This window comes from Callorhinchus milii, unplaced genomic scaffold (assembly GCF_018977255.1).
Source record: "Callorhinchus milii isolate IMCB2004 unplaced genomic scaffold, IMCB_Cmil_1.0 Scaffold8, whole genome shotgun sequence".
NCBI lineage: Eukaryota > Metazoa > Chordata > Chondrichthyes > Chimaeriformes > Callorhinchidae > Callorhinchus > Callorhinchus milii.
The window spans coordinates 12,745,772-12,765,856 of NW_024704749.1; the positions used below are offsets into that span (position 1 = coordinate 12,745,772).

General features: G+C 49.2%; 1 protein-coding gene across 2 annotated transcripts; it reads left to right on the forward strand.

Annotated features, from left to right (window-relative positions):
- Positions 1 to 704: 704 nt before the first annotated feature.
- On the forward strand, positions 705 to 18,383 carry med15 (mediator complex subunit 15). 2 transcript variants are annotated; one of them, XM_007901757.2, is made up of 18 exons: positions 705 to 830; positions 1,098 to 1,185; positions 3,466 to 3,517; positions 3,762 to 3,782; positions 4,608 to 4,814; positions 5,194 to 5,375; positions 6,201 to 6,440; positions 6,950 to 7,036; positions 10,503 to 10,619; positions 12,949 to 13,064; positions 13,917 to 14,041; positions 14,456 to 14,590; positions 14,970 to 15,033; positions 15,434 to 15,500; positions 16,192 to 16,352; positions 16,928 to 17,094; positions 17,272 to 17,370; positions 17,898 to 18,383. In XM_007901757.2, exons 1-18 carry the CDS (start codon positions 763 to 765, stop codon positions 18,032 to 18,034), a joined length of 2,133 nt encoding a protein of 710 aa, XP_007899948.2. In that variant the 5' UTR covers positions 705 to 762; the 3' UTR covers positions 18,035 to 18,383. The 2 variants fall into 2 exon arrangements, with proteins under 2 accessions (XP_007899948.2, XP_007899949.2); XM_007901758.2 differs by lacking the exon at positions 10,503 to 10,619.
- Positions 18,384 to 20,085: the final 1,702 nt, after the last annotated feature.

The window sequence follows — 20,085 nt, forward strand, 5'->3', positions numbered from 1 at the left end:
CTCCTGACCCCACCCCTCCTGACCCCACCCCTCCTGACCCCACCCTCCCGACCCCACCCCTCCTGACCCCACCCCCACCTCGGGACCAAAGTCTTCATTATGGCTTGGAGTCCTGTAGCTCAGTGGTTAGAGCACTCGCTTTGCAAGCGAGAGACCTGAGTTCAATTCCAGGCAGAGGGCGAAACCTTGGGCAAGTTTCCTTACTCCACACAGAGCCTAATAATAGTCCCTCCAAAAACCCAAAACAATAATAAATTGGTCATTTTCAATCTACGACTGTTTGTGGGACATTGCTGTGCGCAATTGGCTGCCGCGTTCGCCCACAAATATACAGTCAATTCACTTTACAGTGTGTTCTGTGAAGCGCTTTGGGACGTCCTCTCCCGACGTGAAAAGCGTTATATCAAATGCAAAGATTATTATTATTATTATTATTGTTATTATTATTATTATTATTATTATCCAGCGGCCGGGGACAGTGAGCAGCGACACTGTATGTAAATGACATTGTTGTTGTTGTAACTCTGACTGTTCAGCGCCTCAGGACGTCCTCCCACATGAAAGGCGCTAAACACATGTCATGTTGTTGTTGTTGTGTTGGCTTCAGGGCACGTGGTGGGGGCGGGGTCATAGGTGAGGGGCGGGGTGACGCTGCGGGGGCGGGGTCATGGTGTGAGGGGCGGGGTGACGCTGCGGGGGCGGGGCTGGAGGACCAGGAGTCCTCCGGCGCGGGCCGGCCCGGCATGCTGTGCGGTGTGCGCGATGGAGGCGAGTGTGGGGGAGAGTGACTGGCGGAGCGTGGCTTTCCGGCAGAAAGTGGTGGCGCAGATGTGAGTACCCGCGGGCGGGGCCGCTCAGCGCCGCCTCACGCACTCTCCTCTGGGTCGCCAACCCAGCCCGAGGCTTCAGCGCCGCCTGGGGGCGGACGAGGCCCTGCATGCGCGGAAGCCTCGGACTTTCCTAGCGCTGATCTCCCCCCCCCCCCTCTCCCCCTCCCTCCCCCCCTCTCTCGCTCCCCCTCCCCCCCCTCTCTCTCTCTCTCTCCCCCCCACTCCCTCTCTTGCTGAGAGTTTACTGCCTGTCCTATTCCTGACCAGTGACGACGCCATGCGGGCAGCAGGGACGCCCATCACCAAGTCCAGCAAAGACATGGAGCACCATGTGTTCATGAAGGCCAAGACCAGGGTGAGTGAGTGAGTGAGTGAGTGAGTGAGTTCCCACTGCTGTGTATGTTGTCCAGAATATGATGAAGTGTGTGTGGATGCTCGTTCCATTGCTTCTTTGATTTCAAGATCTAAATGCTTTTGTGAGGTGTTGAATGGATTGTGGTAGAATGTTGCCCTTGTGCCAACTGATCTACTTCATGGCTTTGGGAGGTGCTATATAAGTTCAGTTGGTTGTTGTTGTCGTTCCAAACTGGTTATCTCGCACCCTGTTGAGTAAATGCTGATTCTCTGATGAGTGTCGCAAATATACCAATAATCACTTTAAGGGCAAACTAAAAGATAACTGGCGGAACAGAGGAAAAAGAGAGAGAGAGAGACGTGCCCGTAGTGAAACCTGAGTGTTCCTCGCGGCTTCTTCAATTATACTTGTTGAAAATGTAAATTGCTGACTTACTGAGCACTTTAGATTGTCAGAAACTCTGTGTACATTACATGTCAGTCTCCAGCTGTCCCGTTAATGACAACGTTGTTTGAGAGGAACAGCACTGATGCTCAGCACTGTTCTGTACCAGCAAGCGGCTGAAAGGACACTGGGTTTTACCTGAGGTGGGAGATCGTTTCCCTTTTTTTAAAAAAAAACTAGGCTAATATTGAACAGTGGAGAGATATTGAGATGGAGCGGGGTGTGAGTGTGGCTGTGTGGTCACGATTACACGGAGGCTGCAGATTGTCAGCACAAAGTACTGGAGCAGTTGAGGTGTTAGTATATTTAGGCTGTGGAGTTGTGTGTCCTGTAGCTACTGTTTCTAACTTGGCTGCCGTTTGGAATGCTTTTCCTTCAGCTTTGTACAATTGAGATGTGAGAAAGGTAACGTTACTCATTTTTATACCCATTCTCAAACAATAAAACTTTTTTTCATTTGAAAAGTTATTTCCAGGATGGCGCACGCGTGGCTGAACATTAGTGAGCGCGCCTCAGGGTCAAACACCTTTAAATGTTCCATATGTATTCTGAAATGGAAAATAACTTAAAGGTATTAATTCGATGTCCTACAACTACAGCTTTGCTGATGGTGACTGAGCACCTGACTAGGATTCTATGTGTGTGTATACGCATGCGTGTGTGTACATTTCTACATGTGAGTGTCTCTATGCGCGTATGCGTTGCCGGGAGTGGTTTATACCATCTCTGGTTGTGACATAATAACAATACAAAATTACATTTGTAAAGAGCCTTTCACTTTGGGAGCACATCCTAAGGCACTGAACAGTCAGGGATTAGGACCCGAGCGGGAGGTGGGAGCAGGGTTGGGATCAGGGAGGGTAGGAGGGTGGCTGAAGGCCCAGACGAAGAGTAGGGTCTTGAGGCATGCCTTGAAGGAGGCAAGTGAGGGAGCAAGGCGTAAGGAATAAGAACATAAGAATTAGGAGCAGGAGTCGGCCATTCGGCCCCTCGAGCCCTGCTCCGCCATTCGATAAGATCATGGCTGATCTTCTCACCTAACTCTAGTTACCTGCCCTGTCCCCATATCCCCTAATCCCTCTGTTTTTTAAAAATCCATCAGTTTCAGCCTTGAAGATGTTCAAGGACTGACTGAGCATCTACAGCCTTCTGGGGGAGTGAATTCCAATAAAGTCACTACCCTCTGAGTGAAGAAATGTTTCCTCAACTCTGTTCTAAAAGGCTGACCCTTAATTTTAAGATTGTGACCCCTGGTTATAGATTCTCCCACCGGGGAAACAGACCCTCAGTGTCTACTTTATCAGCCCTTTAAGAATCTTATATGTTTCAATAAGTACTCTAGAGAATACAGCCCCAGTTTATTCAGCCTATCCTCATAGGTCAGTCCCTCATCCCAGGAACTAACCAAGTGAATCTACGCTGCACTCCCTCTAGGGCAAGTATGTCCTTTTTTAAATAAGGAGATCAAAACTGCACACAATACTCTAGGAATGTGGGATGGAGGTCTAGAGGGTGGGGGTAGAGAGGCTGAAGGCCCAACTACTGATAGTGGGGCAGCCGGGGGACATGGAGCAGGCTGGAGCCTGCTGAGCGGAGGGAGCGGACAGGTTGATAAGGCGTTAGCAGGTCGGAGAGGTAGGAGGAGTAATGCAATAAGTAGGTAATTCCAGCATGATATCCTTTCCCTAAATATCTTCGCCTGTAATTTTGATTGGAAGGAGATGTGTAAGACCTCTCTGGAACCCAGGATAGCTTCTTTGCTTTCTCTCGTTTGTCAAACTGTGAGACTTCCTCACCTTATGTCTCACATCTTTATTCTCCTTCATTTGTCAACAGGAAGAGTATCTCAGTTTGGTGGCGAGGCTTATTCTGCACTTTCGAGATATTCGTGAGTACTTGCCTCTCACTGTTGCAATGTTTTGTCGCTTTGTTGCACAAATTATGATTTTCTAACTGGAAGAGATTTTCCTAACGGTGTGTCACTCTTCTAAATGCCGTATATGATTGACTCATAAATAACTCCCAATACCTTCTGTCCGTTTGTCAGCAGATAAAAAGTGCCTCTTTACATTGGCTGCATCTGTCAAAGCTGTGAGCACTGTGTAATCTTTTGACATTTCATGTCTTTGCAGATAAGAAATCCCGAAGTGGTGGTAAGTAGTGATTTAATTTCCAACTTTTCACTGAAAAATCACAGGGTAAAACCCACCAAGACCTGATACAGCAACCACCTCCTGTGCCTGGGGCAGCCCTAATGTGTCACCGCAATGGGCACATGCCCTGCGGGGGAATCAACTGAATTAAATGTCATCTCAAACAAGCAATATTTATTGATTGATTGGCAGTGGTGTCAGTCACTATCTGCTGTGTCACTTTCCCCAATCCACGATGCAAGAGAGAGAAAGAGAGAATATTGGGAAGCGTGACAGTCAGTCACATATCCTCGCAAGAGCGGCAGAGAATGGGTAAAAGGGTTTGTAGAACCGTAGTAATTTACAACACAGAAGGCAGCCATTCAGCCCACTGTGTCAGTGCTGCTCATTTAAACAGCAATCCTTTCAGTCCATTCATGTTTGGCCTCTGTTTCATGTGCAGGTTACATTTCCAAGTGTTTCCCACTCCTTTTCTGACATCTGCCACGTTTCGGCCACAAAATACATTTGCTACACTTTATAGTGTATTCCGTGAAGCGCTTTGAAACATCACAACAACATGATCAGGCGCTATATCAAATGCAAAGATTATCATTTTATTACTATCTAAGTTAATTTTTCTTCCTTTAATCCTCAGCCTCCCCTCTCAGAATCAAGCGATACATTTCTTTTGAAGCAATACCGTTGTGAATAGGAGGGTTGTTGCTGTACATTAAATATTAGCAAAGAGGCACAGTGGGATGAGGAATAATGTGTGTTTGGATATCAGATTGTAAACCTGTGAGTGTCTGGATTTGCAGTGTAACATTGCCCCTGTTGTTGCAGATCCCATCAATGCTTTGCAGAACCTGCAAGGTGTCCCTTCGGGGGGCTCGAGCGGGATGATGCCCTCTCGGCCCCCCGGAGGACCCCTGCCTGGGATGCCAGGCCTGGCAATGGGGCAGCCAATGACTCTTCCTGGACAAGCTCAGCCGGGTACCTCAGCAATGCTCCCTCACATGCCTGGTTTCCAGACAAGTGCACAGCAGCAGTGTGAGTAGCACATGGAAATAGTGAAGCTTTTATATGATTACTGTCCATTCGCTGTCCAAGTTATTCCAATTCATTGTTTGCGTGGCAGCTTTGTCACGGCTGGGATGTCTACTTCACTACTGTCGGTGAGTGGGGTGGGGGGGATTATATCAGTCCTGGGGCAGGCAGAGTGTCTGCAGTAGATTTCGCTGCCGCCCCACTTGCTCACACACATTGCCCATGGCCATTCATTACCCTGACTTGTGGTGTGAGGACGTCCTCCCCTGTTGCTGAGCTGTCAGCCACTGTGTTATTGGGTTAACGGAGTCTCGCTAAAGCTGTGTCTAAATGGCAAAAGGACTAGTGTTGATGATTGTTCTTTATGAATTGCCTCCTCCAGCCCAGTTATCAATGCAACAAATTGCTCAACAGCAGCAGCAGCAGTTCCATCAGCAGCAGCAGCAGCAGCAACAGCAGCAACAACAACAACAGCAGCAACAACAACAGCAGCAGCAACAGCAGCAACAACAATTCCAGCAGCAACAAATCATAAAACTACAACTGCATCAGCAACAGCAGCAGGTATTGGTGCCGAATCACACACGTCTGTCAGGACAGCTGGAGGAGCAGCCCATTCCTTGCTATGTTCAGTAACTAGTTCTGTGCCAGTCCTATCTGGAGACCAAGTGATGTGGCACCATGGCAATAAACAGGGTAAATGGCTCCTTATCTCCCACAGGAAACTCAGCTGTTTACCCACTCAGTCCTGTTGAGCACGAAGGGCTCTTGCGTGCCCCATTCGAAGGCTGCTGTCTGTGGTGACTGGACCCCACAAGATGGGTGCTTCAGAAAATAGGCTGGCATTGAGCACAGGCATACATGGCTGGTCACTGTCACCTGGGGTATATCTGTAGCCACACGTGGGGCATGGGGAGGTGATCACCACCAAGGTTCTGATTGTTTATCATATTAAATAGTAATGTAAATGTTCCCAGCTTCACACAACTTGCTAAGGGCAGTGTCCCATTGCCTGATACACCAAGGGCTTTGTGAGTTGTGGGTTGTGCTGTAAACACAGCAGTGCCAGGGCACAAGGACTGAACAGAACAGTGGGCTTTGTTGGATTGACGATGCTGGGCTTTAACGGAAGCAATGCTTTAAGTTGGTATAGTTGCTGGGATACTGGGTGGGTTATAACTGCAGTCACACTGAACGGCTGTGGACTTCAGCAAATGGCTTTACCACAAGCCTGTTTATAACTGACAGTGGCCCCTCTCAGTAGGGAGACTGAGGTGGATAGATGTTTATTAGGTCAGGGTATCAAGGGATATGGGGTAAGGGTCTTTGTCTTTTTAAAACGCCTGTTTATTCCTACTTTACTACTCCCTTTGCTGCTTGTTTTTACAGAGATTACTCCTGCACCAACAGCAGGTCCAACAGCAGGTCCAACAGCAGCAAATACAACAGCAACAGATACTGCAGCTCCAACAACAGCAGCAGCAGCAACAGCAATCACAGCTTCCACCCCAGCCCCAGCCCCAGCCCCAGTCCATGGTCTCCCAGCCACAGGGGCCAAGCCCTCACACGGGGATAGCCTCCTCCCTCACACAACAGACACAGCAGGTCAAGCTCTCAGCCATCCAGCAGGTACATTCAACAGCCCCCGCGGACAGTGACCAAGAGGTCTGAAACCTTAATTAGTCGCTTCAATAATACAATAGTTAATGCAAGGATCCACCTCTCTCCTGACAGAGCACTCTCTCTCTCCCTCTGACACAGCACTCTCTCTCCTGACAGAACACTCTCTCCCTCTGACACAGCACTCTCTTCTGACACAGCACTCTCTCTCTCTCCTTCTGACAGCACTCTCTCCCTCTGACACAGCACTCTCTCCCTCTGACACAGCACTCTCCTGACACAGCACTCACTCCCTCTGGCACAGCACTCTCTCTCTCGCTCTCTGACACAGCGCGCGCTCTCTCTGACACAGCGCGCGCTCTCTCTGACACAGCGCGCGCTCTCTCTGACACAGCGCCCTCTCTCCCTCTGGCACAGCGCCCTCTCTCCCTCTGGCACAGCGCGCGCTCTCTCTCTCTCTGACACAGCTTTCTCTCTCTGACACAGCGCTCCCTCTCCTGATGCTTCTTTTGTACCAGGTCCGGACTCAGTTTCCTCAGCAAGCAGCTCAGGCACAAGCACAGGCACAGGCACAAGCTCAAGCACAAATGGGAGCAGGTGGGCAGGTAAGCTTGGTGATTGGGGGGGCCGGGGGAGGCTTGCATGATTGATCAGCATGGAGTGGGGGTTGCGATGGTTTCTGAGGGATGTTGTCCTCTCCACAGGAGAATAAAGAACAGTGTCATGTGGCCTGGAATGAAAGTTCTGTATATTTAATCCACTTACAGTCGTAACTACAAAATGTTGTTGTAAAATTGCAGAAATATTTAAGAGTATATGTTTCCATTTTTGAATGTATTTTTGGAATTACAGAAAGTATTCCTGAATTGAAAGTGAATGAAAGTGTCTTCACACACAGACACGCACACACACAATAGGGAAGTCAGGTGGAAACTGTTCAATCAATTTCTTGTAAAATTGCTAGTTATGTCTGGTTGTCTGCTGGGATCACTCTCATGGTCTGGCTCTGCTTGTCCACATTCCGGTTTAGGGTTTAATGGATTGGAGTCTGGTCACCGGAGAGAGAGCAGTTGCATTTTGTCTCTGTGGTTTAACCATTACTTGAGGAGTGGTTGGGAGATGTTGACACGATGGTACGCACTAACTAGCACAAATGTTCGGCATTTTCCAGTTTAACCTTAATACTGTGCTCGAGTTGCCAGTAACTCAACACATGGCCTCTTCTTACAGAAGAGAAATCATCATGAAATCGTTGTGAACAGAATTGCCGTGAGCCAGATCTTCTTTTTTTTCTCTCCTGGTTTCCAGAGAAGAATACAGTGTTGTGTTCAGTGGAGTCTCTCCGTTGAGTGTGAGGCAATGCCCTGCTCTGTGCTGACACTTTTTGAGGCACGTGAGAGGTACAGGGAAGCCCACCGTCCCAGTGACCGCACGTGTCCAAAGCAAGGCAAAAGGGCCGTCTTCTGGGTTGTCCTGTTACTTCCTGCACATCGTGGTGCACGGGAAGTGACGTGAGCACCGCTTCCTCCTGGTTACCGCAGCAGTGACCTGATGACACGAAGCTGGCTGTACAGCTAGTTATCGTGGCTCATAGTGCACACACACTATCAGCCTGCGCTCCAGGGAAAGGATTTCCCCCGTATTTAGCACAACACAAACCCAAGGACTGAAACACTGCATTGTGCTGTAAAATTCCTAAGATTTTGAATGTTTTTAAGGTCTCGTTGAGCTGTAAATTCAGTACGTCGAGGGGTGTCTGATACCCTGTGTGTGTGTTCAGTGTGGTGAGCTGTGTGTGTGTGTGAGCTCAGTGTGGTGAGCTGTGTGTGTGTGTGAGCTCAGTGTGGTGAGCTGTGTGTGTGTGTGAGCTCAGTGTGGTGAGCTGTGTGTGTGTGTGAGCTCAGTGTGGTGAGCTGTGTGTGTGTGTGAGCTCAGTGTGGTGAGCTGTGTGTGTGTGTGAGCTGTGTGTGTGTGTGTGTGAGCTCAGTGTGGTGAGCTGTGTGTGTGTGTGAGCTCAGTGTGGTGAGCTGTGTGTGTGTGTGAGCTGTGTGTGTGTGTGTGGTGAGCTGTGTGTGTGTGTGAGCTCAGTGTGGTGAGCTGTGTGTGTGTGTGAGCTGTGTGTGGTGTGTGGTGTGAGCTCAGTGTGGTGAGCTGTGTGTGTGGGTGAGCTGTGGTGTGTGGTGTGTGTGGTGAGCTCAGTGTGGTGAGCTGTGTGTGTGTGTGAGCTCAGTGTGGTGAGCTGTGTGTGTGTGTGTGAGCTCAGTGTGGTGAGCTGGGTGTGTGTGTGTGAGCTGTGTGTGTGTGTGAGCTGTGTGTGTGTGTGTGTGAGCTCAGTGTGGTGAGCTGTGTGTGTGTGTGAGCTGTGTGTGTGTGTGTGAGCTCAGTGTGGTGAGCTGTGTGTGTGTGTGAGCTGTGTGTGTGTGTGTGAGCTCAGTGTGGTGAGCTGTGTGTGTGTGTGAGCTGTGTGTGTGTGTGTGAGCTCAGTGTGGTGAGCTGGGTGTCTGGCACCGTGGGGTGGGTATCTGGGTGATAGTGACATGTGGTGCTCTGACTGTAATATAGCTGCCGTGTCTCAGGTTAGCGATGGCGCCGGCCCGTACTGGCCCCAGGATTTTGATTCATGGACCTTTCCCACCAAACATTGTTACCAAATGTGTAGTATGTATACGTTCGTGGTGACTTACTCAAAGCTTTGAAGCTCTGATACGGTGGTCGGTGTACGGCTGAAATCATTTGTCCTGCAGAAATATCTGTCAGGTTTGTTGTTTGAGTAGCGTCGGAGCTGCTTTAATATTGCATCCCTTTCTCTCACTAAGTGGTGTGATGTGATGACTGACCAGGCTGTGCAGTGTTAATGAGGGCTTAGAGCACCGACAGACTGCTCTGCTTTACATGGACAGTTGCCTTTCTCAGTTTTTGTCTGTTTGCTGCATGTTGTGGTGCTTCCTATGTTAATCACCTTTCCGTGCACTTGGTGTCTGTCTGTCTGTCTGTCTGTGCTGCTGGGAGCTAATGGAGTTGTCGATGTAACCACACTTGTGGGCTTTCTCTCTGCTCTTTTAAGTTTAAGTATCGCTGTATTTCAACAGCTTTTGTTGTTCTATAAAGCACATGCGTCCCGGGGAAGGAGATCAGGCCTGGTGCTGGTGTGACTGTGTAAAGCTCGCTCCTCGCAGCCTGTGGATTAATAACTCCCAAGGCCAAGAGGGCCTGGCACAGGAGCTAGCAAGCATGTACAGCGTCTGCTTCAAACATCACCAAGAGGGCCAACTTAATTGGCTGCATCTTGTTCACGTGACTTGTGTTCCCTGTGTTCCAGCAAACTGCTAGTGTTGTGTGGTGTTAGGTGCCACCAAGGTTCATTGAGAAATCTGTAGACTATCGCACGCTGTGTTTGACCAGTTCCTGTCAGGTGAAGGAGGGAAGCCTATTGGTTTATACCTAGAGCAAAACAGACTTGACCCCAAATTATTCTGCTGATCCTGTGAGATCTCATTTACAGTGTTTCTTACCTGATTTGTGAATGAGGAATGTGTAAGTATTACGTAAGTGAAACTTGGACTGAGCTGAAGAACAAATTGGATAATTAAACCTCAATCAAGATGCTATTTAATTATTATTCTGATTCTGAAGATGACGGTTGCGACGTGTATTTATACCCACACACTATAAATATAGATTAACAAGGTCTGAAGGAACACTCTATAAAGTACATGCAATTTGTTAGAAACTTTAACACTTGTTTTAAAGGTTAGCGCTGTCCATATCCACCTAAACATACACACAAAACTTTTTTTAAAAAAAGAAAATTAAGTTCCACAGAGAGCGAAAGATTCAGGAAATGGATTCTTTCTTCACAGCTGTCTTTCAGAGCAGAAAGCTTGGGAATATTGGAGCCTGACTGAATGCCACACAACAGAAACATGCTGTATGAAAGGTGGAGAGGGGCAATGGTGAAGAGCTGCCTTTGGCTGCTCTGTTAGCTGGGGACGTGTGTGCTTTGACCATGCTCCGCAGTGCACTGCATTCTTGTTTTGCGATTACCTGTTTGTTGTCCCTCTGTCCTCAAAGATGATACCTACTCTGGCCCGCTCTGGGATCTCTGTCCGGCCACGCTTCCCACCTGCTTCTGTTGCCTCGTCCACGCCTCAGAGCTCTGCCCCTCTGGGAGGACAGCCGACACCACAGGTATTTAATGCTAGCCTAGGCCGCACGCTCTAGGTTGACGTGTTTGATTGCCAATTGTTTTATCCTCATCTTGTCTGGTGGTTACAAATCAGCGTTTACTGAACTGCATGCACAGCGTTTGCTTTTATATGCCTTTGAGATGTTGGGAGCGGGTATTGTTCTGGTTGTGACCCTGGAAGGCATATCACTGCTTGTAGCCCAGCGACACGGTGCAGAGTGACGGAGTGAGCTTGAGCTGTCAGCAGGGAGGAGAGCAGTCGGTCTGATTCAACGCCTCCGGTTTCAACAAATGCTGATTGTGCGGCAACTTCTGCCTTCACCATAAAGGAGCATTGTTGTTGTGCACAGACTCGGCTTCTGGAACATTCTGTTGTGTTAGAGCAAAGCTCTCCCAGTGGGACAGGGAGAGTGTGACGGGTTGATGGTCGGGGAAATATTGTTGGTCTCTCCTTTTCCTCGATTAACTATTAATCATCCTTAAATTTATTACAACTCCTTTCACATCCTCGAGGTGTCTCAAAGAGCTTCACAGGAATTACTGTGAGGCGTAGTGACTATTGTGGGGCCTCAGCTTAAGGTCTCATCCAAAGTATAGCACCTGTCTTTACCAATGTTCTGCCCTGCTCCATCCTGTGACTGTTGCTGAGCTCCCCAGACAGTGCTCTCACCCTCGCCTGGGGCAGGGCATATGTGAGCCTGGCAGTAACAGCAGCAGGTGAATTCATTATAATTGTCTCTGCCTGGTCCAGGCTCTGTACTCGCCTGATGCTCACACACGATAGTCGCTGGATAGTCATCAGCAGAGAGTTGGCTAAGTTTCTATTCTCCCGAGCTCAGGGTGTTGAAGCCAGTTAACAACAGAAGCAGGCCATTTGTCTGCTCAGGCGGGCTGTGCTGTGCTGTTGGAAACACTGGAGCTGCTAGCACAGGCTGTGTTATTTATTTGCTGATGTATCACAGAAACTCGGCAATCTGGAAACGCTTAGGTTGTGGAGATCATTGGCAGAAGTGGAAACTGAGTGATCCTCCCCTTCACAGCTCATCTCCCGGATTTGTGACCTGTAAACCTGGGAACAGGAGTAGGACTTTTTGTGGATTCAAAGTGTTTCCCCTTTGGATTGTGTTTCTGGGGATCTGGTAAATAGAGGACCCAGCGAGAGGTCAGTGAGACTGCACTTCCTCACATCACACAATCTCCGTCAGCCATAAATGCCCTCAGTGCGCATCACCTCCAATTGTGGAGCAAACTGCTGCTGAGGTTCCAGGCTGCACACGCTCAGTGCTGCTCTCACTGCCTCCTAACAACTTGAGCACTTGGCTGTCCTTGCTTTGCTGGCCTGTGTTTCCACTGTGGCCTGGAGTGTTGGCTACAGGGTCTGTAGTCCTAACCCTTTGCCAGCAGCCAGGCAGATGTTTAATTACCCTGAACACTGAGAGCGTGATATCAGCACATGGTGATGCCCTTGTGTTCCACCAGAGAGGATATTATAACTGATCGTATCCGTGTGGCTGGTGTGAGAGCAGAATAGACCTGGTGGTGGGGACACAACTGCCCTCCGCATTGCTAAACTAACAGAGAATAAAAGTGTTATTGGTTTAAAAACAAACTACTTTTGAAGTAATTGTGCTCTGAATTTACAAGTTATTGAATTGCACTCGGTGTGTTTTATTTGGTATTTACTGGGAATTAAATCTGGCTCCTGAAATGGCTCACGGAGTTATGAAATCTTATTTCCTTTAGCAAGATTGTTACTGGCTTAAGTTCGAGAGATTTGGGTGTGAGAGGGTACAGAGCATTGGGTCTGTTCTCACCACGAACCTGAGGCCTTTCATTTTCTGGCTCGAAGGCTGCTGCTTTTGTTAAATTTCACTTTGTGTTCAGAGGGAAAACAGAACACGGAAAACATTTCAGCCATTAGACGTTCTTTTCTAAAGAGCTGCCAAAGGTGCCGCAATTGTCAGATGAACATAAGGTGAAAATGTACGTTTGGCATCTCTGTCAGTCTTTCTTGTGTGTAATGTAGAGAGCAGCAGGGCAGACTCGCACTACACCTGCAATGTCGATCATCTCAGTAACTAACTTACCTCTAGATACTGCAGGGAAGCGGTAAGTTTAAATGTACTAGAATTGGGTTAGTAGTAACTTTATCCTAGAATTTTATCCTAGCAACAAGCTGGTGACGGTAGTTTGTAGTGATGTAGGCTAGATCTTCGCACATTCTACCTACGGGAGTTCATTCCCTCGGCTCAGCTCTGTGGGGTGTGAGGGGGTATGTGTGAGGTCTGTTTCTTGCCGTTGCCTGCATTGCCAGTGTGTATCTGCCTGCAGGTTAGCAATGCCATCGCCACGATCCCATCTCCAGGGCAGCAAACTCAGAGCATGCCTCCCCCGCCCCAGCCACAGCCCTCACCACAGCCTCCAGCCTCACAGCAGAGCTCCGTCAGGTAAGGCATCGCTGGCAAGAGAGGCATGTACAGTTACTGCGATTAACACCCACAATGTGGCTTGTGGCTGCGGGATGATTTCATTGGGAGGGGGGGACAATAATGAACAGGAGCCAGGATTTACCAGTGGTGTGATAGATAACGGGGACATTTCCTGCCCTGTGAACATCTCAGCAGTAACTTTTTCAATCGATGTTATCATCGGTGCACAAACCTTCTGAATGTGTAAAGCTTTAGAGAGCAGTTAGACATGACTGTGCCGTGACCGACTGCCTGGTTTAACTCTCTGTCTTTTATTTCACTCACACCCTGCAATATCACTGTCTGCAGCCTTGTTACAGTAATAACCATGTCCATTTTAAAGTAAACTGCAAGTTAATTTCTCTTTAGTTTTCTTCCAGGTGTGGGGGTGGGGGGAGGGTCTGTGAGTGGTCTGTGTGTGAGTGTGCCTCTCATTGCTTGGGTATTTGGGTGTGTGCAGCCCAATGTGGCTGCCCCCAGCAGTGGACACAATGGCAGTCCATGGGGTATCAGTGAGGAAGGAGCCTGTTGCTGGGTTGTCGACTGTTTAGCCGAAGCCCACGATGTGCTCGTGTTCTGGCAGCCGGGATTAGAATGTTGGCTTTAGTTTCTGCTCCGTCTCAGGATCGGGCAATTCAGACACGCAGCTTCAGCGGGGATGCGCAGAGAATACGCCTGTCTACGTTTAATAATTAATGGTTACTGTGGGAACCACTTGCTGACATGTGCTTCACAGGGAAGTAGGAATTCTGTTGTAAACAGGGACTTGGTACCGTTTACCTCAGAGTATATTTACCTCTGTGTATATTTACAGCCAGTTTCTCCTTCCAGCTCTGGCCCAGCCCCATCACCGAGTGCCTTCCTGCCAAGTCCATCAGCACAGACCACACAGAGCCCAGCCGCTCGCACACCACAAGCCTTCAGCGTGCCTTCCCCAGGGCCCCTCAACACTCCAGGTACCCATCACACCAGCCCCAGCATAGTGTGGCCAGCTACACACACACACAGCATAGTGTGGCCAGGGTACACACACACACAGCATAGTGTGGCCAGCTACACACACACAGCATAGTGTGGCCAGGGTACACACACACACACACAGCACCTTATAGCAGCTCATACCAGCAGAAATGTCCCCACTGCACTTGGTATTTGATTCAATGAGCGAGGGTTGGGCTGGTTTTGGTGAGTGTTAATCCTCACTGTGTGGTGGAAAGCCTTCGTTTCTAACTCCTGATGTAGTGTGTCTGTCCTGCCGAGCCAGCCAGCTGCTCTTGCTTAAAATGGCCAAAGCATTGTTTATGGAGCAGCTGGTTAAAAGATGTTAAGGTGGTGCGGTCCAGGTAACAGTGACTGGCTTTGTGTTGCAGGGAACCCTGGCTCGGTGCCCAGTCCTGCCGGCCGCACACAGACAGAGGAACAGCAATACCTGGACAAGCTCAAGCAGCTGTCTAAGTACATCGACCCCTTGAGACGCATGATCAACAAGATCGACAAAAATGAAGGTGAGTGTTTGTGGTCAGGGCTCCCATTAGTCAATCATTTGTCAAGCCACACGTTTGTAAAGTGTGGTGACCGGGTGCTATAAATATACAAGACCTTTTTTTCTTTAAGTTAAGGTTGTGACCAAGCGTTTCACCTTGGAAGGGAAACCCCAAATAGTTTCTGTGTGTCCTGCGCATGGTGAATGGCTGGTTGTGAGTTGGGTTGGGGTTTGGGTTAGGAGCTGTTTGCTTGTTGTACCTATATCTCTCAGCGGTGGGAAGTGGGCTGACACAGAGGCTCATCTCCTTTGTGTTGTTACGTCTTGTGTAGCCTGAATCTGCACTAACCGGGGTAGCTGTTTGCTGTTGGTTTAGCTGGACTAACCTCTGTGTCTTACAGACAGAAAGAAAGACCTGAGTAAGATGAAGAGCCTCCTGGACATCCTCACTGACCCCAACAAGCGGTAAGACACCCAGCACAGGACCTTACACCTTACATTATCTGGGGCCTTTCACATCAGGAGAACATCAGCAAGCGCTGGGCCCTAGGGAGAGGGAAACCCACGGGGTGGGGGAACAAGGGGAGATGGGAAAGGACCAAAAGTGCAGTCTCAAGTTGTCATCTGGTGTCTGGTTACAAACCGAGGCTTCCTCATTTCAAGGTATTTTTCCTTCCCCGTCAAAACGATTGTTTCAAAACCATGCAAATGCCATGTTATAACGGGCTTGTCTCAAAGTATAGTTTTCTTTGTGTTGTATTGGAGAACTGATCTTAGTGCTGATATGTAAGCTAACTGTGTGGTTTGTGCGGTCTCTCTGTGTGTCTCTCTCTCTGTCTCGCTCTCTCTCTGTTGATTTCTCTAGCTGTTCCCTGGCGACTCTACAGAAATGTGAAATTGCTTTGGAAAAGTTGAAGAACGACATGGCTGTGGTGAGCTGCCGCTTTCAGTGTAATGATAATAATAATAATCCTTGCATTTGATATAGTGCTTTTCACGTCTTTTACACGTCTCAAAGCGCTTCACAGAATAGACCGTAAAGTGAATTGATTATATATTTGGGACGAAACGCGGCAGCCAATTGTGCACAGCAGCGTCCCACAAACAGTCGTGGATTGAAATGACCAATTTATTATTGATTTTTATCTTGAGGGATTATTATTAGGCTCTGTATGGAGTAAGGAAACTTGCCCTAGGTTTCACCCTGCCATGAATCGAACCCAGGTATCTCGCTTGCAAAGCAAGTGCTCTAACCACTGAGCTACAGGACTCCAGTGTAATAAGCAGAGACTTCCTGCCCTTCACCCACCCGCCAGTTTACCTTATTTTCATTAATATTAAAACTTGTACAAAATAAAACATTGCAAAATATATTGTGTGAATATTATATTAGAATTTTCGACTGTCTTTCAAAAGTTGAAATAATACAAAGTTGAAAAAGAGGAAATATTCTCTCTCACCAGCTCTTCAACTCTGATAATTAAACTAACTGGCTAACATAGTAAAGTAACTAACTAACATGGTAAAGTAACTGGCTAACATGAGGGTACGTTCCTTGTCTACGTGAGGAAGGCAGCTGTGTGCAGTGAGCAGTGGTAATCAAGCTTCTCCCGTCTCCCCCAGCCCACACCGCCCCCACCACCAGTGCCCACCACGAAGCAGCAGTACCTGTGCCAACCCCTGCTGGATGCCGTCCTTGCCAACATCCGCTCGCCCGTCTTCAACCACTCGTTGCAGAGAACCTTCGGGCCAGCCATGACTGCCATCCACGGGCCTCCGATCACGTATGTAATCTCATCCTGTCACCATCACGTACGTAACTCCCCAGACACCAACATACCTCAGCGGTAGCTCTTTCAAACAGCAGATTCTAGGGTTCACCCACCTCCAGAGACCAATTTAAACTCTGCCACAGGAGCTAACGGCCTCTGAAGCTCTTCAGAACCACACAAGTGTTTAGTCGCTGAATAATCAATGGATTTGCATTAATTTGGAGTGAAGTAGTCACAAATATACCTCATGGAGGTTCTGCTACAGATTAACACTTGTCACAATCATCAGCGAGACACCTACCACTTTAGTCTGTCCTCGGCCTGGGCAAAGTTAGTGTTAGCCTGAGCCAGGCTGACATCAGGGCACATGCTCCCAGGACAAGCTGTGGTAATCCTGGAGTAGAAGCTGTGATGGACATTGCACCTAGCTTTGATTCATGCATCTTCCACCGAAAGACCCCTGAGAGAGGATGGTTTGCTAATGGTTCAGGCCCAGTTTGCTCTGCTCCCCCCGACTGGCTGCTGTTTCCCCAGGGCCCAGTGATTTGCCCTCTCCGCTCCTCCCTGACTGGCTGCTGTTTCCCCAGGGCACCTATGATTTCCCCGCGCAAGCGGAGACACGAAGACGACGAGAGGCAGACCATTCCCAATGTGTTACAGGGCGAGGTGGCCCGGCTAAACCCCAAATTCCTGGTCAACCTGGACCCTTCCCACTGCAGCAACAATGGAACCGTTCATCTCATCTGCAAATTAGGTGAGTGGAGCACCGCCCCCTTCCCTGGAGCACCGCCCCCTTCCCTGGAGCACCGCCCCCTTCCCTGGAGCACCGCCCCCTTCCCTGGAGCACCGCCCCCTTCCCCGGAGCACCGCCTCCTCCAGTCGGTATTTTAATCGCCCCCCCCCCCCACCAGCTTGACTTTGTGTTCCTCAGATGATAAGAACCTGCCCAGTGTGCCCCCACTCCAGCTGAGTGTGCCTGCAGACTACCCCGACCAGAGCCCCCAGTGGACAGATGACTCTTTCCAGTACGGTAAGGTTTTCGATGGGGAGTATGAGGAGTTGGTGAGAGATGGTTTTGCTGGTTACAGGCGTTTCCTGTGCTTGTCTCCGTGATCAGTGTTTTTGTTGATGAATTTGGAGCCCTATCCACGGGCCCCAGGGTAACATGGCCCCATGTGCAAAGGTAAACACTTGTTATTGGTTATTTCCTGGCAGCTTATTGGCTCCCTGATTCCAGCTGGTCACTCATTCTCAGAAGTTTGTTCCTCGATTTATCTCCCCCATTCCCCGGCGTTTAGGGGTCAGCTGTGGATTAAGGAGAGAAGTCACGTGTTGCTCAGGACATTGGCATTGGGCTAATGTTCAGCTTTCCCACTCACTACAAATCCCCAGTGACGGCTTTCTCAGGCACCACATTCCCCAGGCTGTGAACTGGGTTTATATTTACTCGTTGTGTTGTGCTAATCACAGGCCGGTGATGAGAGTGTGTTGGCAACTGTCAGTGAGGATGGAGATGAAACCATTCAGTAACCACATCGCTGTCTTTGTTCACTGCAGACGCCAATCCCTTCTTGCAAACAGTTCACCGTACCATGACGTCCAAACTCCTGCAGCTCCCCGACAAGCACTCTGTTACAGCACTGCTCAACACGTGGGCACAGAGCATCCGGCAGGTCTGCCTGTCCGCAGCATGATCGGCCCGTGTTCCACCGTGGGAACCTTACAGTGTCGCTGTCCAATGGGAAGGACTGAGAGTGACATGTGCTAGGAAATCAGCATGACTGCAGCCTTTAGCTGTTCTGATCACTGTCAGTGAGATGGGACTGTTTTCTAGCATGTATTGAATTATAAAATATGTATCAAGAGTTATTTACATTTTATTTACACTTAGCCCTGTCCTCACTCGTTTCTACTTCACATAGTGTTTTGCTGAGAGTGTCTCCCCAGTGAGAGGGGGCAACTCTCTGTGTATGTTACTGGGTTTGTACATGTCTATAATGTAACCCTGAAATCCACCACTGGAATAAATGCTTGTTTTCCATATGTGTAGCAGCCACTTTATCCAGGGTAATGCAGGATTGAGGGATGAATTTAACTGTATTAAACAGTTGCATCTCAATTAGCTTAGTTCCAAGTTAAACGTCTACAGGAACTCAAGATCATGTGCAGCCATTCCATTTGGCACACAGCAACTCCCACAAACAGCCACGAGGCGAATGACTGATTTCTGGAGGAATGTCGGCCAGGACAACACTGGAAGAAACTTTGTGTTTTTAGTCTCACTGCGGGGACCTTTAACATCAGCTGCGACATCAGTGTGATGGCCCCTCTGACATGCAGGGCGCCTCCTTCCCCTTCCCGCCTCCCCCCCCCCCCCACCCCCACCACCAGTGCTGCATTGGAGCGTCATCCTGAACTGTGAACTCAACGTCAGTGCTTCATGTTTGAACGATATTTAATAAAATTGCTCCTGATGTACAGTGCCGCCTGCAGCCCGGGCTGTGGAGCTGCTGCCAGATTTCTGAATGTTAATACTGGCTGCAATATTAACCTCGCGGAGTTTATTACAATAGCTGACTGATAAGGAAAGCTCAAATGGTTGTGGAAGTTTCCCCTGATAGTTGTTTTATTGATGTGGTTTTGTCTGCACATTTAATTTCAAGTTATTTTTGGGTAAAGATGCTTTGTATTTGAAAAGCATTTTATAAATGTAATAATCCTTACCACGGTGCATGTTTCTGTAGTGTCAAAACATCCCAAAGCCCTTCACAGCACTTGCAGCAGCAAGTTTGGGCATAGCAATACCTGAGTGAACGAGTGATTATACAGAGTTGTGTGGAGTGATAAAGCATAGAAACGGGATGTTCAATGCAACCAGTCCGTACCGGTGTTCATATTCCACAAAAGCCCCAACACTCCTATTTCCCTGTCTCTTCCCTAAATTTACTTGGAGGATTGTTGTTTGGGATTGAGAGTGAGAGAAACTCCCACCTCTTTGATTGTCTCGTAGAATATCCACCGCTAAAACCTGAACAAACAGACAGACACACAGGACCTAATGTCTCATCTCAACAACAACGTCTTGTGTAGGTAAGTGCTGTGGCCTCCAAACCAACTTCAGCCTCAGTCGGTGTTTGTTTCTATTCCACACAACGTTCTCGCAGTTAAACACAGTGATGATCGTCAGTGTATAAAATATTAGAGCCTCTGTGTACATAACCAATGTTTGACACTGATGTTTGGGACACGGCTCATGCAAGTGAATGCCAGGAGGGGGGGAGGTCAGGGTGGACCTTGATCTTTTGTCCAGGTGTTATGTTCTTATGAAGGTGTGGGGGGCTGATGGGGGTGTGGGGCTGATGGGGGTGTGGGGGCTGATGGGGGGTGTGGGGCTGATGTGGGGGTGGTGGGGGCTGATGTGGGGGTGTGGGGCTGATGGGGGGTGTGGGGCTGATGGGGGTGTGGGGCTGATGGGGGGGGGGGGGGGGTGTGGGGCTGATGGGGGGGTGTGGGGGCTGATGGGGGGTGTGGGGCTGATGGGGGTGTGGGGCTGATGGGGGGTGTGGGGCTGATGGGGAGTGTGGGGCTGATGGGGGGTGTGGGGCTGATGGGGGGTGTGGGGCTGATGGGGGTGGGGCTGATGGGGGGTGTGGGGCTGATGGGGGGTGTGGGGCTGATGGGGGGTGTGGGGCTGATGGGGGGGGGGGTGGGGGGTGTGGGGCTGATGGGGGGTGTGGGGCTGATG